The 15,151-nt window shown below is 36.8% G+C and overlaps 1 protein-coding gene across 9 annotated transcripts in view; it reads right to left on the reverse strand.

The window, feature by feature from the left end:
- ASB3 (ankyrin repeat and SOCS box containing 3) overlaps nucleotides 1-15,151 on the reverse strand; it is a 122,342-nt gene that overhangs the window by 20,889 nt on the left and 86,302 nt on the right. For all 9 annotated transcript variants that reach the window (XM_073022973.1, XM_073022970.1, XM_073022971.1 and 6 more), the window contains 2 exons: nucleotides 9,946-10,203; nucleotides 3,600-3,730 (listed from right to left, as the gene is read on the reverse strand). In XM_073022973.1, coding sequence (XP_072879074.1) covers nucleotides 3,600-3,730; nucleotides 9,946-10,203 — 389 coding nt within the window. The remainder of the gene's footprint in view (nucleotides 1-3,599; nucleotides 3,731-9,945; nucleotides 10,204-15,151) is intronic.

Consider the following 15,151-nt stretch of genomic DNA (forward strand, 5'->3'; position numbering starts at 1 on the left):
TAATTAAAAACTGAGTTGAGACATACAATATTTAGAGAGAACTGCTCAAAAGGCACACAGGCCATCCATTCCCAGATATTCTAAAATCTAGCTCTTCGTCAAGTCACAGCAACAGAAGTCGGGGTACCTGAACTACACTGTAATGACTACTTAAGAACTGCTTTTACTGAATTGCACTTTGGTATGAAAACAACAGTCCACGTAAAAGAAGTCCCAAGAAACCACAGCTACCAAGACATTGTCTAGGAAGCTGTAACAGCATCCAAGAAAATCTATTCTGAGGAACAGGTTTATTTGATCTTATGAACCCTGTCACCTAGTGTCAGTGACAACAGAGCTCAGAGTCAAACATACAGCCTATCCATAGACAAGTATCAAATTCCCATTGCTACGCTTTCCCTGACTCCATTTTTTAAATCTATCCCCCACTTTTTTTTTTTTCATTTTTCTTTTCCTTCTACTTTTGTTTTACTGTTTTGTGATAATATATATGTATTATATAAACTGCTTTAAATCCTTTTCAGAACAAAGCAAGGAAACACTGAAATAAAAAGATCAAGAGAGTTTCCTGGGGTCCTTTAAAGGACCCTTTGTAGGATCCAGATACATTTAACACTCTGGAGATAATTATATATATCTAATCATTCAAGGTTCAGGACGAACTAAACCCATGTGCTTTTATCCATAATAATTTAATTACTTAGACCTGACCAGGAGTTGGCAAAGTTTTTGAGTAAGACATCTATTGCTACGTGGTTAGCCTGATGTTTCCAAGAGGTATGTAAGAGGCACTTGATTAAAAGACGGTTACTGAAACTGCAACCACTCAGTAAATTTTACCTGGTATACATTTCCTTTTGGATGCAAGAAACTTTTTGAAGACAAATCTGACTCAATGATTAAAATATGAGAAGCAAGAAATGTGTTGTTACTTTTGTTTATAAACTACCATGGCAAGTTGCTACTTACTTAGGGAGAAAAAAGGGGAGGAAAGAATAATTTTGACCAAGTACATGGCATCTATAGGACTTGAAAAGGGCTTAAATAAAAAATGGAAGAAAAATCTTTCCCAAGGGATAGAAATTGAATACTGAGTGGAGCTAGGAAGCTAGGAATTATCTAAGAGTTTACTAACAGTGGCAGAGGTGCAAGAGGTATCTTTTCAAAAAAAAATTTTTTAACATATTGATAAGGCAGCAGTTGTTAATATCATGATAAGTTATTGGAGGAAGAGGGGTAAAAGCAAGGTCAGTCTTGTAAAGAGGTTAATCAAACAGTTGTCCTGCTAGGCTCGTGCCCATTAGTGTTAAAACCCTGATCATGCTTCCGCTTACTAGGGATCCTGTAGCTCAAAATCCCAGTAAAGGAGGGAGTCCTGATGACCAACATGCAGAAATTTATCATCCTGAAAATTGATGAGAAAAGGGTGCCCCCAAGAGAGCCCTGAATTATAGAAAGGAAGAGTCACAATGCCATCTGAAAGCCAGGCAACTAAGTTTTTCTCTGTCTTACTAAAATTCCAGCATTGTAATGGTGCCTACTATCTGCAGAAGAGGAAGCACCAAAGAATACCCTGAGAGACCAATATAAGTAGGAGGAAGAATACAAGCTTTCCCCAAGTAGTTTGTAACAAGGAGAGGGATAAAAAGCCTTTCCATGATAGGACAACACAAGAATCACTGTGGATCCGGATTTCTCAACCTCGGCGCTACTGACATTTGTAGCCAGATAATTCTTTATTGTAGGAGGCTGCCTTGTGCACTGTAGGATGCTTAGCAGGATCCCTGGCCTCTACCCCTTAGATGGCAACAGCATCCCTAACCATTGTGACAACCAAAAAAATGTCTGCAGACATTACCAAATGTCTATAGGGGGGCAAAAATCACCCCTATGCTACGGATAAAATAACAAACAGCTTCCAGTGTTAACTCGCTCTCTTGGTAAATAACACTCCCAAACCACCTCACCTCCTGAACCAGGAAAAAGAGACAGCACAGAAGAATTTATAGTAAAAATAATAAGTTCAATTTTGGATATGTCAAGATGTGAGACAGCAAATGGAAATGTCCAAAAGATAGTTGGATATATGAGACTGGAAACAAGAAAAGAGGGCTTGGCTAAAGAAACAAACCAGAAAACCATTAGCTACATTAGCTCAGAAAAAGCCTCTGAGAAAGGCTTTTTTAAATCTTCAGCTGAAATAAAAATCTCTCAATAGATGATGATTATTACCCTACACAAGCTCTACCTAGTACTTAATTAAACAAGAAGCCCTTGATGGATTTAGTCTACTGCAGGGTAATGTAGTACTCATGCACAATTTTTACCTTCATCTGGACAAACCTGCCATATGTTAAGGTCTTCAGGGTAAACTCCCACATATCCTTACTAATTGATATGTAGCAATACTTTTCCCATTTGGCATATGCTCCCTCTTTTGATTCTTTGTTCTCAAATCCATTGTTCCATAGTCTATCTGTTCTGAATAGATATTTGTTCTCTACTGCTGCAGATACATAATTAGTAAAAGCAGATGCAATTCTCAACATTGAGAGTTACACAGAGTGAGTTTTCCAGCATTATCATTAAAGAAATTCTATACTAGAAGGCTCAAAGACTCCAAATGAATTATTTTTCTTTTACAGAAACCTCTCTAACAGTTTGAATACACCTCAGTTCAAAGGCATATTTTCCTGAATGTCTGTTTTTGATTCAGAAAATTTACTTAAATGTAATTTTCCAAAAAATTAGAAGACACATTCCTACATATGAATAAGTTCACTTGTTAAAAACCTATTCAAAACGTTTTATGAAGAGTTACATTTCATGTAAAAATAGCAGTGAAGAAACAATTTTCCTAACTTAAGACATATAACACGGTTAACAAAATACAGTCAAAGCAAAATAAATCTGAAAAAGTAAATAGGGATACTTTGCATATGTTATGTTTAAACTTGTTCCTTGTGCGAAATCTTCCCCCACTGTGTGTTCTTTCATTTTTTCAACTAGTTTAAAATTTTTTTTAAGTGAGGTAAGTTGAAATTTTGTTCTAGAATAGTCTTTTAAAATATCAACCAATTCGCAGAACGTTCACTCAGCTTATCTCTATAGTTATACCATACCAACAGACTGGTATACATTCAGTAAGGACAGGTGTAAAGAATGGTTACATTTCCTTTTAGATACGATAAAATATTACACAGAGAACATAACTCCACAGATATTCCAAAGAGAAAAATTAAGTTTAGCATTTTTCTGACCAGAAACTAAATACAGAATAAGCAGATTTTTTGGACCTACTTTTGTGTATATAATCCTTATTAAAAATAAAAGGATATCATAAAATTAAAATATCAGTAAGCATCTGCTTTTCTTTGTATGTTTCTTAAGTTAAGCTTATAAAATCAGATATGATTTTTACTGAAGGGAATTAGTAGCCATCTCCCTAACAACGCCATCTTTTCCTCACATAAGAAAAAATGCAAAATTCTGTCTAATTTGTGTTTGCCAATGAATCTTTTCACTTATAATTACAACACAGCTAGAGAAGCAAGAGAAGGAAAAGAAGTGAAATGTGTTTAAAAGTTATTCTTTCTTACCAATATGTTGCTGTAGAATCCAAGCATTTGAGGCACGAGCAGAGAGCATCCTTTCAATAGCTGACGGAAGTGTCTTCCAATTAGTAAACTCCAAAGTGAAGGTAAGGGTGTCAATGCTGACTGAGTCGATCCTATGTTAGCAAGATGTTAATATATTAGAAACAAAACATGCCAAGGGTTCATACTAGAAACAAACACCATATACCTATTCTTACAAAATCTCAATGAGGAGGGCAGACAGAAAACCAGGGCATGTTAAGTATTTATGTAACTACAGGCAAAATCAGTGGATATGAAGAATCATCTACAGGTTCCTATTAACTGAACTGACTTTCTATGTAGCTGTCTACGAGATGACAAAAGGAACCTCAGAGAGAGTAGGAACTTTCCTTCTCATGGGTGACAGAACCAATGACATCAGTGGATCTGCCATTATTTCCTCCCATTTGGACTATCTTGCCAAATGTAAATTGACCATCCTTAGAGACATATAATTTAATAATCCTAAAAGGATAAAGCCCAAACACCCCAAGTTATCCCTGAGTGCACAAGTATACAAGTATGGTTTCTTTCTGCCCAATTCCCAGGCATGCACAGCTGTTCTCCTCTAAGAACCTTCCCCCCATTTTAAATTCAGCCCTAAGCGATGTAACAGAATAAGACTTGTCTTTAAGGACTGAAAGAAGGGGTTCCAAATAGGCTTTCCTCTGTTCTTTCAAAATAATGTCAGATTCCCTACCAACCCACTCAAAAGAGGCTAACCCAAAATTTATAAGTACTTAAAGCCTAATGGAAAGAGGACTGGCGTAAGAAAAGTCTTGCTATTTAATACTGCTTCTGCTACTTATAAACAGGTTGCCTGAATTCTTTAAGCTCTAGCTCCTGCTCTTTAAAATGAGAATAATACATAATCTGCCCATTACAGGGAACTATATGTGAAAATAATATGAGATAACATAGTAAACATACTTTTAAAACTATAAAGTATTATATGAAAAATTGGTATTACCAGAAATGATTTGAAAACTTCAGTATTATATTTTTAGAAGTTTTAAAATTCAGTCAAACCCTTAAAAGAACTCTAAATACTAACAAGATTACTCATCCTGTATTCAATTAGACACTCCCCTACCATCACAATGGCTGGAGAAAAAAAAGTCACTAGGGCTTCTGGTAATTACTACCAAAACAGAAATTCTTCTCACGGTCACCTCTTTGGAAATAGTACTGAGCAACAACTAAAGAAGGAAAGGAAATACAAGGAAAGAAAAGCTGAATAATAATCTAAGCTTATCATCTCAAAGACACTTCTGGGAATTTGGAGTCAAAATATCTTTGAAATGATGGACTAAAGATTATGAAAATTATTTCCCAAATTCTTAATTCTCCCATATGCAAACATCTAAGGAAGAACTTAAAGTGTAGCACAGATGTCTTGGGAAAACATTTTATTTCTCAGGAGACATCAGTGAAATCACAACTTATCAGGAAATACTGAGGATAAATGAAATGATAAAATATATTCAAAGACTAACAATTTCCTTGACTTCTTAAGGGTCCCAAACCAAAGGCTACTTGGTTCTGGTTCTTTATTTCTTTTTTTAATGATTTCATTTTTCTGCCGTAATGCGCTTTAGGTCTTACTGTGACCAAACACAAAGTCATTTTTATGCAGTTATCTGAACATATACATGACAAGTAAATCTGTTTGCACAGCTTTAGTTAATATGATGGTGAGTTTATTTTACCAACACTGATAATGCCACTAAAAATGTATTGTTACTTTGCTACAGTGACCATTACATTGTATAGAGCAGTTGTACAATCACAAACGAGTGACATTTAATCAACTAAATACACAAATGACATTTATGTTCTATTCTCCCATTACATGGGGGTGGGGTGCGCAGGTAAAGGAAGACTTAGTCTTGCATTTAAATATTGTGACAGGCAATTATTCAGCCAGATGCTTAAGACAAGCAATACCCAGAAAATACGTTTATAATTTACATGACAAAGATAAGCAACAGATCTGCATGTGATATAAATAACAATCAAAATCCACTTTAACAATATATTGGAATTTTTATAGAATGTTTCTTGTAATAGCTCTTTGAATGTAAATTTGATCAAAGAAAGCAAAACATTTATCATATGTCGTGTAAACATTGGTTTACCCATTCAATAAAATATCAGTGAACAAAAATTTGAACATGTTAAGCATTTTCATTGCTAAAGTGAAATTTTCCACTGTATTTTTTCTAATTAATATAAAGTAAACAAAGTTACTTACTCTTCAGGAGTAAAAAACATGTAATTGGCATTCTCCATTCAGAATACTGAAAGTTTTACAACTTCAAAATAGTTTCTAGTTTACTAGTTCTTAACTCTTCTATTTCACATATCCGATAAATACAGCACATACCCAACGGCTTATTGTCACAAAAATTCTCAACTGTTTACAGGTGGGGGAAAATGGGGGAGCTGTATCAGAACTGGGGAAAGGGAGGATAAATTTACAAAGCCTTCTAAGAGAATAAAGCTAAATAAATCCTTCTCCCTACAAGTAGTTCATTTAGTTGGCTGGGGAGGAAAGGATAACAGGCAATGTTTGATTTTTTTCCCCTGCTTAGGTTTTTCCTAATTTAGGAGCAGAAAGAAGCATGAAAAATTGGTACAGATCCCTCAGGTTAGGCAAGGGATTAAGGATTACTAAAATTGAGTAACAGAACTCATCCTCCACATCCGAAGAGTCAACCAATGGTAGATTGAGAATACTAACAACAATAATAAAAAATAACAATACAATAATAAAAAATAACAAAAATTTAAAAATACAGTACAACAACTATTTACATAGCATTTATATGGCATTAGGTATTATAAGTAATCTAGAGATGACAAAGTAGATGGGAGGAAGTGCATAGACTAGACACAAATACTATGCCATTTTACATAAGGGACTTGAGCATCCATGTGTCAGAGGTGTATGAACCAGAGCAACTCCATCTTGAATAGGGGCTAGGTAAAATAAGGCTGAGACCTACTGGGCTACATGCCCAGGAAATTAAGGCATTCTTAGTCACAGGATGAGACAGGAGGCCTGCACAAGATACAGGTCACAAAGACCTTGCTGATGAAACAGCACTTGTCAAGAAGCTGGCCAAACCCCATCGAAACGAAGATGGTGATGAAAGTGATCTCTGGTCATCCTCATTGTTCATTATATGCTAATTATAATGCATTAGCAGGCTAGAAGACACTCCCACCAGCCCCATGACAGTTTACCAATGCCACGGAAACTCCAGGAAGTTACCCTAGATAGTCTAAAAATGGGGAGAATCCCCAGTCCTGGGACTTGCCCACCCCTTTCTTGGAAAACTCATTCATGAATCATTCACCCCTTGTTTAGCATGTAACCAAGAAGTAACAGTAAGTATAAGCAGCTCAGCAGCCCATGCTGCTGCTCTGCCTATGGAATAGCCATTCTTTTGTTCCCTTACTTTGTTAATAAATGTGCTTTCATTTTACTCTATGGACTTGCCCCAAATTCTTTCTTGTACGAGATCCAAGAACCCTCTCTTGGGGTCTAGATCGGGACCCCTTTCCAGTAACACATGGATTTTGGTATCTCATGGGGGTGAGACTCAAGGCATAATTCACCTTAAATTTCTGCCAGCTGTGAGCCTGTGAAATCAAACAAGTTATATACTTCCAAAATTCGATGGTGGGACAGGTGTAAGACAAACATTCCCATTCCAAAAGGGAGACATATCCAAGAAGCAAAGAATAATAGGACCCAAATAAGTCCAAAATTCAAGAGGATTATCTTGAAACTCCAAGATAATCTTCCATGACTCCATGTCAAGCTTCCTGGATAAACTGGGATGGGAGTTGAGCCTCCACTACCTCAGGAAGCTCCACCCCTATGACTTTGCTGGGCTCCGTCCCACCCCTATGGCTTTGCCCAGACTTCAGCTCTCCCAAGATGGCACTGCATGCTGGTAGCTCTACAGTCCTGAGGTCTCAATGGCAGCCCTACTCCCATGGGTCCTCTAGGCATTGCCGTGGTAGAAACTGTGGCAGCTCTAACCTTACATTTCCACTGGGCATTGCTCTAGAAAGGCTCTCTGCAGTGGCTCCTCCCCTGGGACAGGTCTCTGCCTGAGCCCCTAGACTGTTTTCAACAACCTCTGGACTCTAGGTGGAAGAATCCATGCCCCCACAGCTCTTGCATTCTACATGCCTGCAGAATTAGTAGCACCCCACAAACCCTCCTGAAAACCATTCTGACCTCCTAGAGCCCTGGGCCTATGATGGGAGCGGCAGCCTCAAAGATCTCTGGAGTGCCTTCAAGGTTTTTTTCTAATTGTCTTGATGGTACTTTCTATTTGTACAAATCTGCTCAGCAAAGGGTTGCTAGTCACAACCTTGGGTTCCTCTCCTGAACATTCTCTTTCATTCTTTTCCACACAGCCAGGCTGAGAATTTTCTAAATTTTTCTACTCTTCTTCCCTTCTAATTATAGGCTCTGTCCCAAGTCATTCCTTTGCCCTCACATCTCACTATAAGTGGCCAAAAGTAGCCATGCAGCAGCCTGAATGCTTTGCTACTTAGTTATTTCTCCTACCAGATATCCTAGGGTTCGTCACTCTTAAATTCAGCCTTCCATAAAGTCCTTAGGCATAGATAGAGTTCATCCCAGTTCTTCACTAATTCATAACAAGGATGGCGTTTACTCCAGTTTCCAACAGGGTATTGCTCATTTTCATCTGAGACCTTGTCAAAATGGCCCTTGCTATCCATATTTCTATGAACATTTTGGTCACAACTACTTAAATAATCTCTAAGAAAGGTCAGACTCTCCCAGTCTTCTCACCTTTGAGCACTCACCAGAGTCACCCTTAACACTCCATTTATGGAAATACAGGCTTTTTCTAGACTGTTCTTCCAAACTTTATCAGCCTCTACCCATTACCTAGTTCGAAAGCCACTTCCACATTCTTAGGTAATCGTTATTAGCAACAGCCCCACTTCTCAGTACCACATTTCTGTCTTAGTCCATTCTCTGTTGCTATTACTCAATACCTGAGACTGGGTAATTTAATTTATAAAGAAAATACATTTATTTCTTACAGTTCTAGAGACTGGGAAGTCCAAGGTCAAGGGGCACACCTGATGAGGGCCTTCGTGCTGTGTCATAACATGGCAGAGGTCATCACTCGGTGAGAGAGCAAAAGCATGCCAGCTCAGGTCTCTCTTCTTATAAAGCCACCCACCAGTCCCATCACTGGGGCACCACCTTGATGATCTTATCTAATCCTAATTACCTCCCAAAGATCTCACCTCCAAATATCATCAACAAATGAATTTGAGGATTGTTTCCAACACCTGAAATTTGAGAATACATTCAAACCACAACAGTAGGTATCAGACAGCTTCTATGTTTTGGTTAAAAGAAAGAAATAAATTAGAAACCAGAAAGGAGCATGAAGGCTGAAAGTACTGGGCAAGTCATATTGAGTCAGAGTTAAGAGCTTTGGTAGAAGAACACAAGGAGTGTGGCTAAGAAGAAAATGAGTGCCTTAGGGACAGACACCACATGGGGTGAGAATTGAAACACAAAGGTGAAGACTTCTAGATATTTTACTGAAATTCTATAAAATAACATGTCTTCTATTTTCCATTTTATTTTCTCATTCGACTTGAATTATCAGTCCAAGAGAGTCCTCTCGCTACTACAATTACCTGTCTTAGGACTCCAACAATTTTTGCAAAGGCTGGAGGCTAATAGTCTTCTTCTTGCCCCCCAAAAAATACTGACTCAGCATTTGTATAATCTGTCACTGAGGGCTGCCCTTCTGAGAAACTACCTGAAGTAAACAAGTCATATTCTCAGAAACTTCAGAAATCAGTATTTACTAAGGGTGACATATTTCAAATAGACAGGATGCTGTAGGGCAGGAGTATTCAGTCTGGTTGGCTGAGGGATAGACAACAGAAATCTTCAAAGCGGCTCAAGCATTCTTTCTTCTGTCACAGGCATTTTAAGAGGAGCATGAGGAATGGCCAGAAGTCGAAGAAATATCTTTCTTAGAAGAGTTCACTGGCATCTATCCCCTCATACCTCCTTCCAGTCACCTCTTATCTTTTCCCAGGACTCTGGGCTTAAACTCAATCTCACTATTAGCAGCCACCAACTCCTTCACCCCAATTCAGCCATCGCAGTCAAAACACAGACACACCCTTCTCCAAACACTGCGATCTCAAGAAACTGAAGAAAATTTCATTAAAGGTAGTATATTCACTCAAAAAGGGTAAGCCCCACTATGGTAGAATTTCTTACCAAGAACTACACAGTAGAATCAGTGGGTCAAATCCAGCAACCAGAAGATGTGGTAACCATTCCTTATATTTTGCTTGTGCTTTAATTGCATGATTTACAAATTCATATATATGGTTCCATGGTCCCAATGAGCAACCTTTCCTCAAAAAGTAGCGAAATATCGAAAACTTCTCGTACTTCAGGCAGTATGCCAAATGAAGTTCATTTATCCGGGCTCCATATTTCAAAAGAATGTTCACAATTCCAAAGAACTCACAGCTCCACCATAAAAAATAAAAACAAAAAAAGAACAAGTTAGACTTTGACATAAGATACTTCTTACAAATTGCTTTTTTGTTGTTGCTGTTGTTTGTTTGTTTTTTTGAGACGGAGTCCTGCTCTGTCGCCCAGGCTGGAGTGCAGTGGCCCGATCTCGGCTCACTGCATATTCCGCCTCCCGGGTTCACGCCATCTCCTGCCTCAGCCTCCTGAGTAGTTGGGACTATAGGCGCCCGCCACCACGCTCAGTTAATTTTTTGTATTTTTTAATAGAGACGGGTTTCACCGTGTTAGCAAGGATGGTCTTGATCTCCTGACCTCTTGATCTGCCTACCTCAGCCTCCCAAACTGCTGGGATTACAGGCACGAGCCACCGCGCCCAGCCACAAATTGTTAATAGTATTTACAGCTGCAGAGTAAGTATGGCAGATGAGATAGTGGATGGTTTTTACACATCTAGTGGATTGAGATTAGAGAATGTGGTGGGGCTTTTGCTTTTTACACCGTCCTTCATGGTTTTTAATTTTCAACTGTGAACAGCTATTATAATTTAAAACATTCATCTTAAATAAATATGTCATTTTAAAAATTATCATTGACAAATAGAAAACTCAAATTGTGACATTTTGTACAATTAAGTATCTTTACCATAAAATGCTTTAACAAAATCAATAAACAATGTGATCAGTCCTTAAAACTAAATGATTCATTCTAGGAATCTCTAAGATATTAATTTCTTCAGCAATAACCTTAGCCAATTTCCCCCCTACTTTTAAATTTATTTATTTTTCTAGAGACAGGATCTTGCTCTGTGGCCCAGGCTGGTATGCAGTGGCACAATCAAGGCTCACTGTAACTGAACTCTTGGGCTCCAGTGATCCGCCCACTTTAGCCTCCTGACTAGGTGGGACTACAGGTACATGCCACTATGCCTGGCTAATTTTAAAATTTTTTTGTAGAGACAGACTCTCACTATGTTGCCTAGGCTGGTCTCGAACTCCTGGCCTCAAGCAATCCTCCTGCTTTGGTCTCCCAAAAGGTATGATACCGTGACTGGCCTTACATTTATAATGGTATTTTGAAAAAATTAAAAACTTTTTAATGAACAAAAATTTAATTTATGGTAATACATCTTAAAATTAATTAAGTTCTATTATTATCTCTATTGCAGATGCAAAAACTGAAGCTCAGTCACAAAGCTAGTAATTGGCAGAACTGGGATAAAAACATCAAACTAAAATCTAACAGTGAATATGACATTGCAAATTGCTGCAATATCTCTTCTCTACTATGAAAACTGAACACTTCATGATACAGTCAAATTGAAGAATATTTTAAAGCCAGACCTATGTTTTCCAAAGTAGGTTACACGGAACTTTAGTTCCTGAAAATGATCCATATGAAAAATACTCTCCAGTGAAAAAAATTGAGAAACCTTACACAGTATACAGTGAGTCTGAGAAAGAAAGATAGGATGAGTGTATTTTTAAACAGTATGTTAGTTACATTTCCAATTATATGCTCTATGTTTTTATTCCTCTATGTTTTAACCTCCAGATACCTTTCAGAAGTACCTTTAAAATTAAAGCAATGGGTCTAATCATTAATCTGAAAAAAGCAAACAAAAGTATAAAATGCCCTAAACTCTGTAAACACAAGAACAATTGTATATATACTTAAATATAAGTTCTATCCTATGTTTGTGGACTTTTCAAATCTTTGTAGATCCATTCCTCTTTTAGGAATTCACAAAGCACACTTCAATAAGAAAAATTCTCAAAAGCCCTCCACAAAAGAAACATATTCAATATTATTTAATCCTGTACTTCCCAAACTTATTTAACAATACAACCCCTTTGATCCCATACCATATCTATTAACAATCTACAGAATTAGTATTCTACCAAAACACACTTTAGAAAATGGCTCTAAACCTCTTCCAATTATTCACATCGCCTTGTATTAGAAGGGGCAAGAGCAAATCCCAAAAGCCTTATAAAACGGCAGAGTGCTACAATATAGACCCTTTTCCCAGAAAACTACCATTTATTTGAAGAATAAAATAAACACAAAATAAACTGGAGAAGCAAAGAGTTTTGTCAGCATGCCCTGAGCTTCTGGGGAAGTTATTAAAGAAGGTCTCAAATACACGTGCACACTACAAAAACACAAGCAACTTCAACTTCAGGGTTCTATATGACCTTGATTATTACATGTCACTAAGTACACAGTAAATCCTTGAGCAAGGATAACCTCTCATTAAAATATAAATTAGTATGTATTTCTCTTAACACTTCAACAAATTCTCTCCATAGCCCTAATATCAAATTGAGAAAACTCTTCAAGTACCCGAGATTTAAACAAAAGTCTCTCTTGTTTAACATAAATCTCAAGAGTTAATTGTGACATAGAGAGACCGTATATTATATAAAAAGTGAACAACATCAGATACTGAGAGGAGAGATTTAAAAATTAAGATCCAATGTCTAGACCTTATTTTGGGGGTTTGTACATTTTCTGCCACTCTGCTCCTTGAAGTTCAAAACTGTGCAAAAAAACAGTGCTCACATATAAAAGAACAGTAAGAGAAAATTCAACAAGAAAAAAAAGTTTCTTTTAAACAAATAAAAATGGGCAAATATCTTCAGCATTTTATGCTCAATTAGCAAACAAAATATCCAATCAATTTATCAGATGAATTATAACAGGCCAAATAGTGAGTTTTACTGAATGGCTTTTGACCATTAGCTGAAAACAAGATGAAGACATTCAGTTTTGTCAGATGTGTCCACACGACATGGGGGCTAGAATGAACACAATTAATTCTGTGAAACTAATATAATAACAATGATTAGTATCAATTAGAAAAACAGATAAAATCAGGTGAGCTAAGCCACAATTTACTTCTATGGCCATATATAAAAGGCATTCATATTTGCTCAGTCCTAAAACTTCTCAACTTCCCTCTCCCTTCCCCATTCCATTTGGAGGAAGCTTTTTCTTATATTTCCTCATTCGAGATGGATTACTCAATTACTCTTGAAAGACTGGCTTCATATCAATATACCTGCTAACTTTTTAGCTCCAAAGGACAAAAACTGCTTTTGTTGCAGGATCTATGTACGGTAGTGGAGGAGACACCTTTCCATCATCCCTGGGAGTGGTGAAAGGAGGTAAGGGTCACCCTCACAAAGAATACTTACCAAAAATGTTTCAGAACACTGATACTGAACTTAAAAGTTGAATTAGCTGAAAAAATAATAAGGAAGAGAAAACTTAAAACCTGGGGCACTTTAGGAGGCCAAGGCAGGAGGATCACTTGACTTCATAAGTTTGAGGCTGCAGTGAGCAATGACTGCACCATTGCACTCCAGCCTGGGCAACAGAGTGAAACTCTTATCTCAAAACCACAATAATAATAATGAAAACCCAAAGCTGTTACCTATCAATTTCATCACCTTTTGGTATTAGTTGTACTATTTATAAAAGTAGATAAAAGTTTATTAGAATACAACAGGTCAATAGTGCAAGAAAGACCACAAATACTAAATTAATAGATTTCAGAGAAATACTAGAAAACATACAAATGAGAAAAGGAAAGTCTTTTAGCCATTAACACCTGAAGTCAGATAGGTGTTAATTACAACAATCATACCAAATTAACACTATCATAACACACTGTTGCTATAAAAATAAAAATTTTAAATTTACACCATTAAACTTATCTGTTACCAAATCCCTAAAAATTAGAATATCAAATAATTAATTTTGGAAAATTAAGACTTCTAAGTTACCTGGTACCAGTATTGTGACCAAATTTGAACTCTTATTAATAACTGGTAAAAGTGATACAGGAAATTCATGTATGTCGCATTAAGAAAAGAAAGAAGGTCTGGGCGTGGTGGCTCACACCTGTAATCCCACACTTTAAAAAGCCAAGGCAAACAGATCACTTGAGGCCAGAAGTTTGAGATCAGCCTGACCAACATGGCGAAACCCCATCTTTATTAAAAATACAAAAATTAGCCAGGTGTGGTGGCATACACCTGTAATTCCAGCTACTCAGGAGGCTGAGGCATGAGAAACGCCTGAACCCAGAAGGCAGAGGTTGCAGTGAGCCAAGATCACGCCACTGCACTCCAGCCTGGGCCACAGAGCAAGAGACTCTGTCTCAAAAAAAAAAAAAAAAAGGAAAAAACAACATATGACAGCTATTTTAAAATTAAGATTATATTCAATTGTCCTTGCTTTATAGTTGGTGACTCTAATTAATTTAATTAATTTTAGTCATGTGATTGTGGGCAATCCAAATTTTAAAATGCTTACTTATTGAAAGAAATAACCAAAAACATATTTTTCAGCTTCAATTTTTTTCCCTCAGACACTGGTTATATGACCCTCTTGACATACTAAAGCAAAACCTACTGGGAAAATGATCATTTTCTTGCCTAACTGGCAAAGCTTCAAACAGAAACTCAAAATAAATGAGTCTCCCATTACACATACAGGAACTGTATAAGCAACCAGCCAGACATTAGATAATAAAAATGTAGTATTTAGTTTTAGAAATAATGAAAGGTTTTCCTTCACTTTTTAGGTAACTGGTCTAAAAAAACAAAGATTCTGCATTTTATCAAGATGATTCCCTGTGCTTCATGTTGTCTTTATTCTATCTGATTACTTATGAAAACTCTCTAATAAAGAACTAAGGTTTTTCTACAACTATATAACTTTCTGCATTTGCCTTCTGAAGCCATTTAATTATCACTCTAGTTGAGATAAGTGACTATTATTTCACACTGACCTGTGATCCTACTTTGGTAAATTCTGAACCTTGATATTTTTGACAAAATTCCCACAACCAAATTCTAAGTCTCTTTGTCCTTAAAGTTTGCTATGTTCTATTTTATAGAATAAGGTGTGGCCCAATTCTAGAATGAAAAATAAA

Source organism: Chlorocebus sabaeus, chromosome 14 (assembly GCF_047675955.1).
Source record: "Chlorocebus sabaeus isolate Y175 chromosome 14, mChlSab1.0.hap1, whole genome shotgun sequence".
Taxonomy (NCBI): Eukaryota; Metazoa; Chordata; class Mammalia; order Primates; family Cercopithecidae; genus Chlorocebus; species Chlorocebus sabaeus.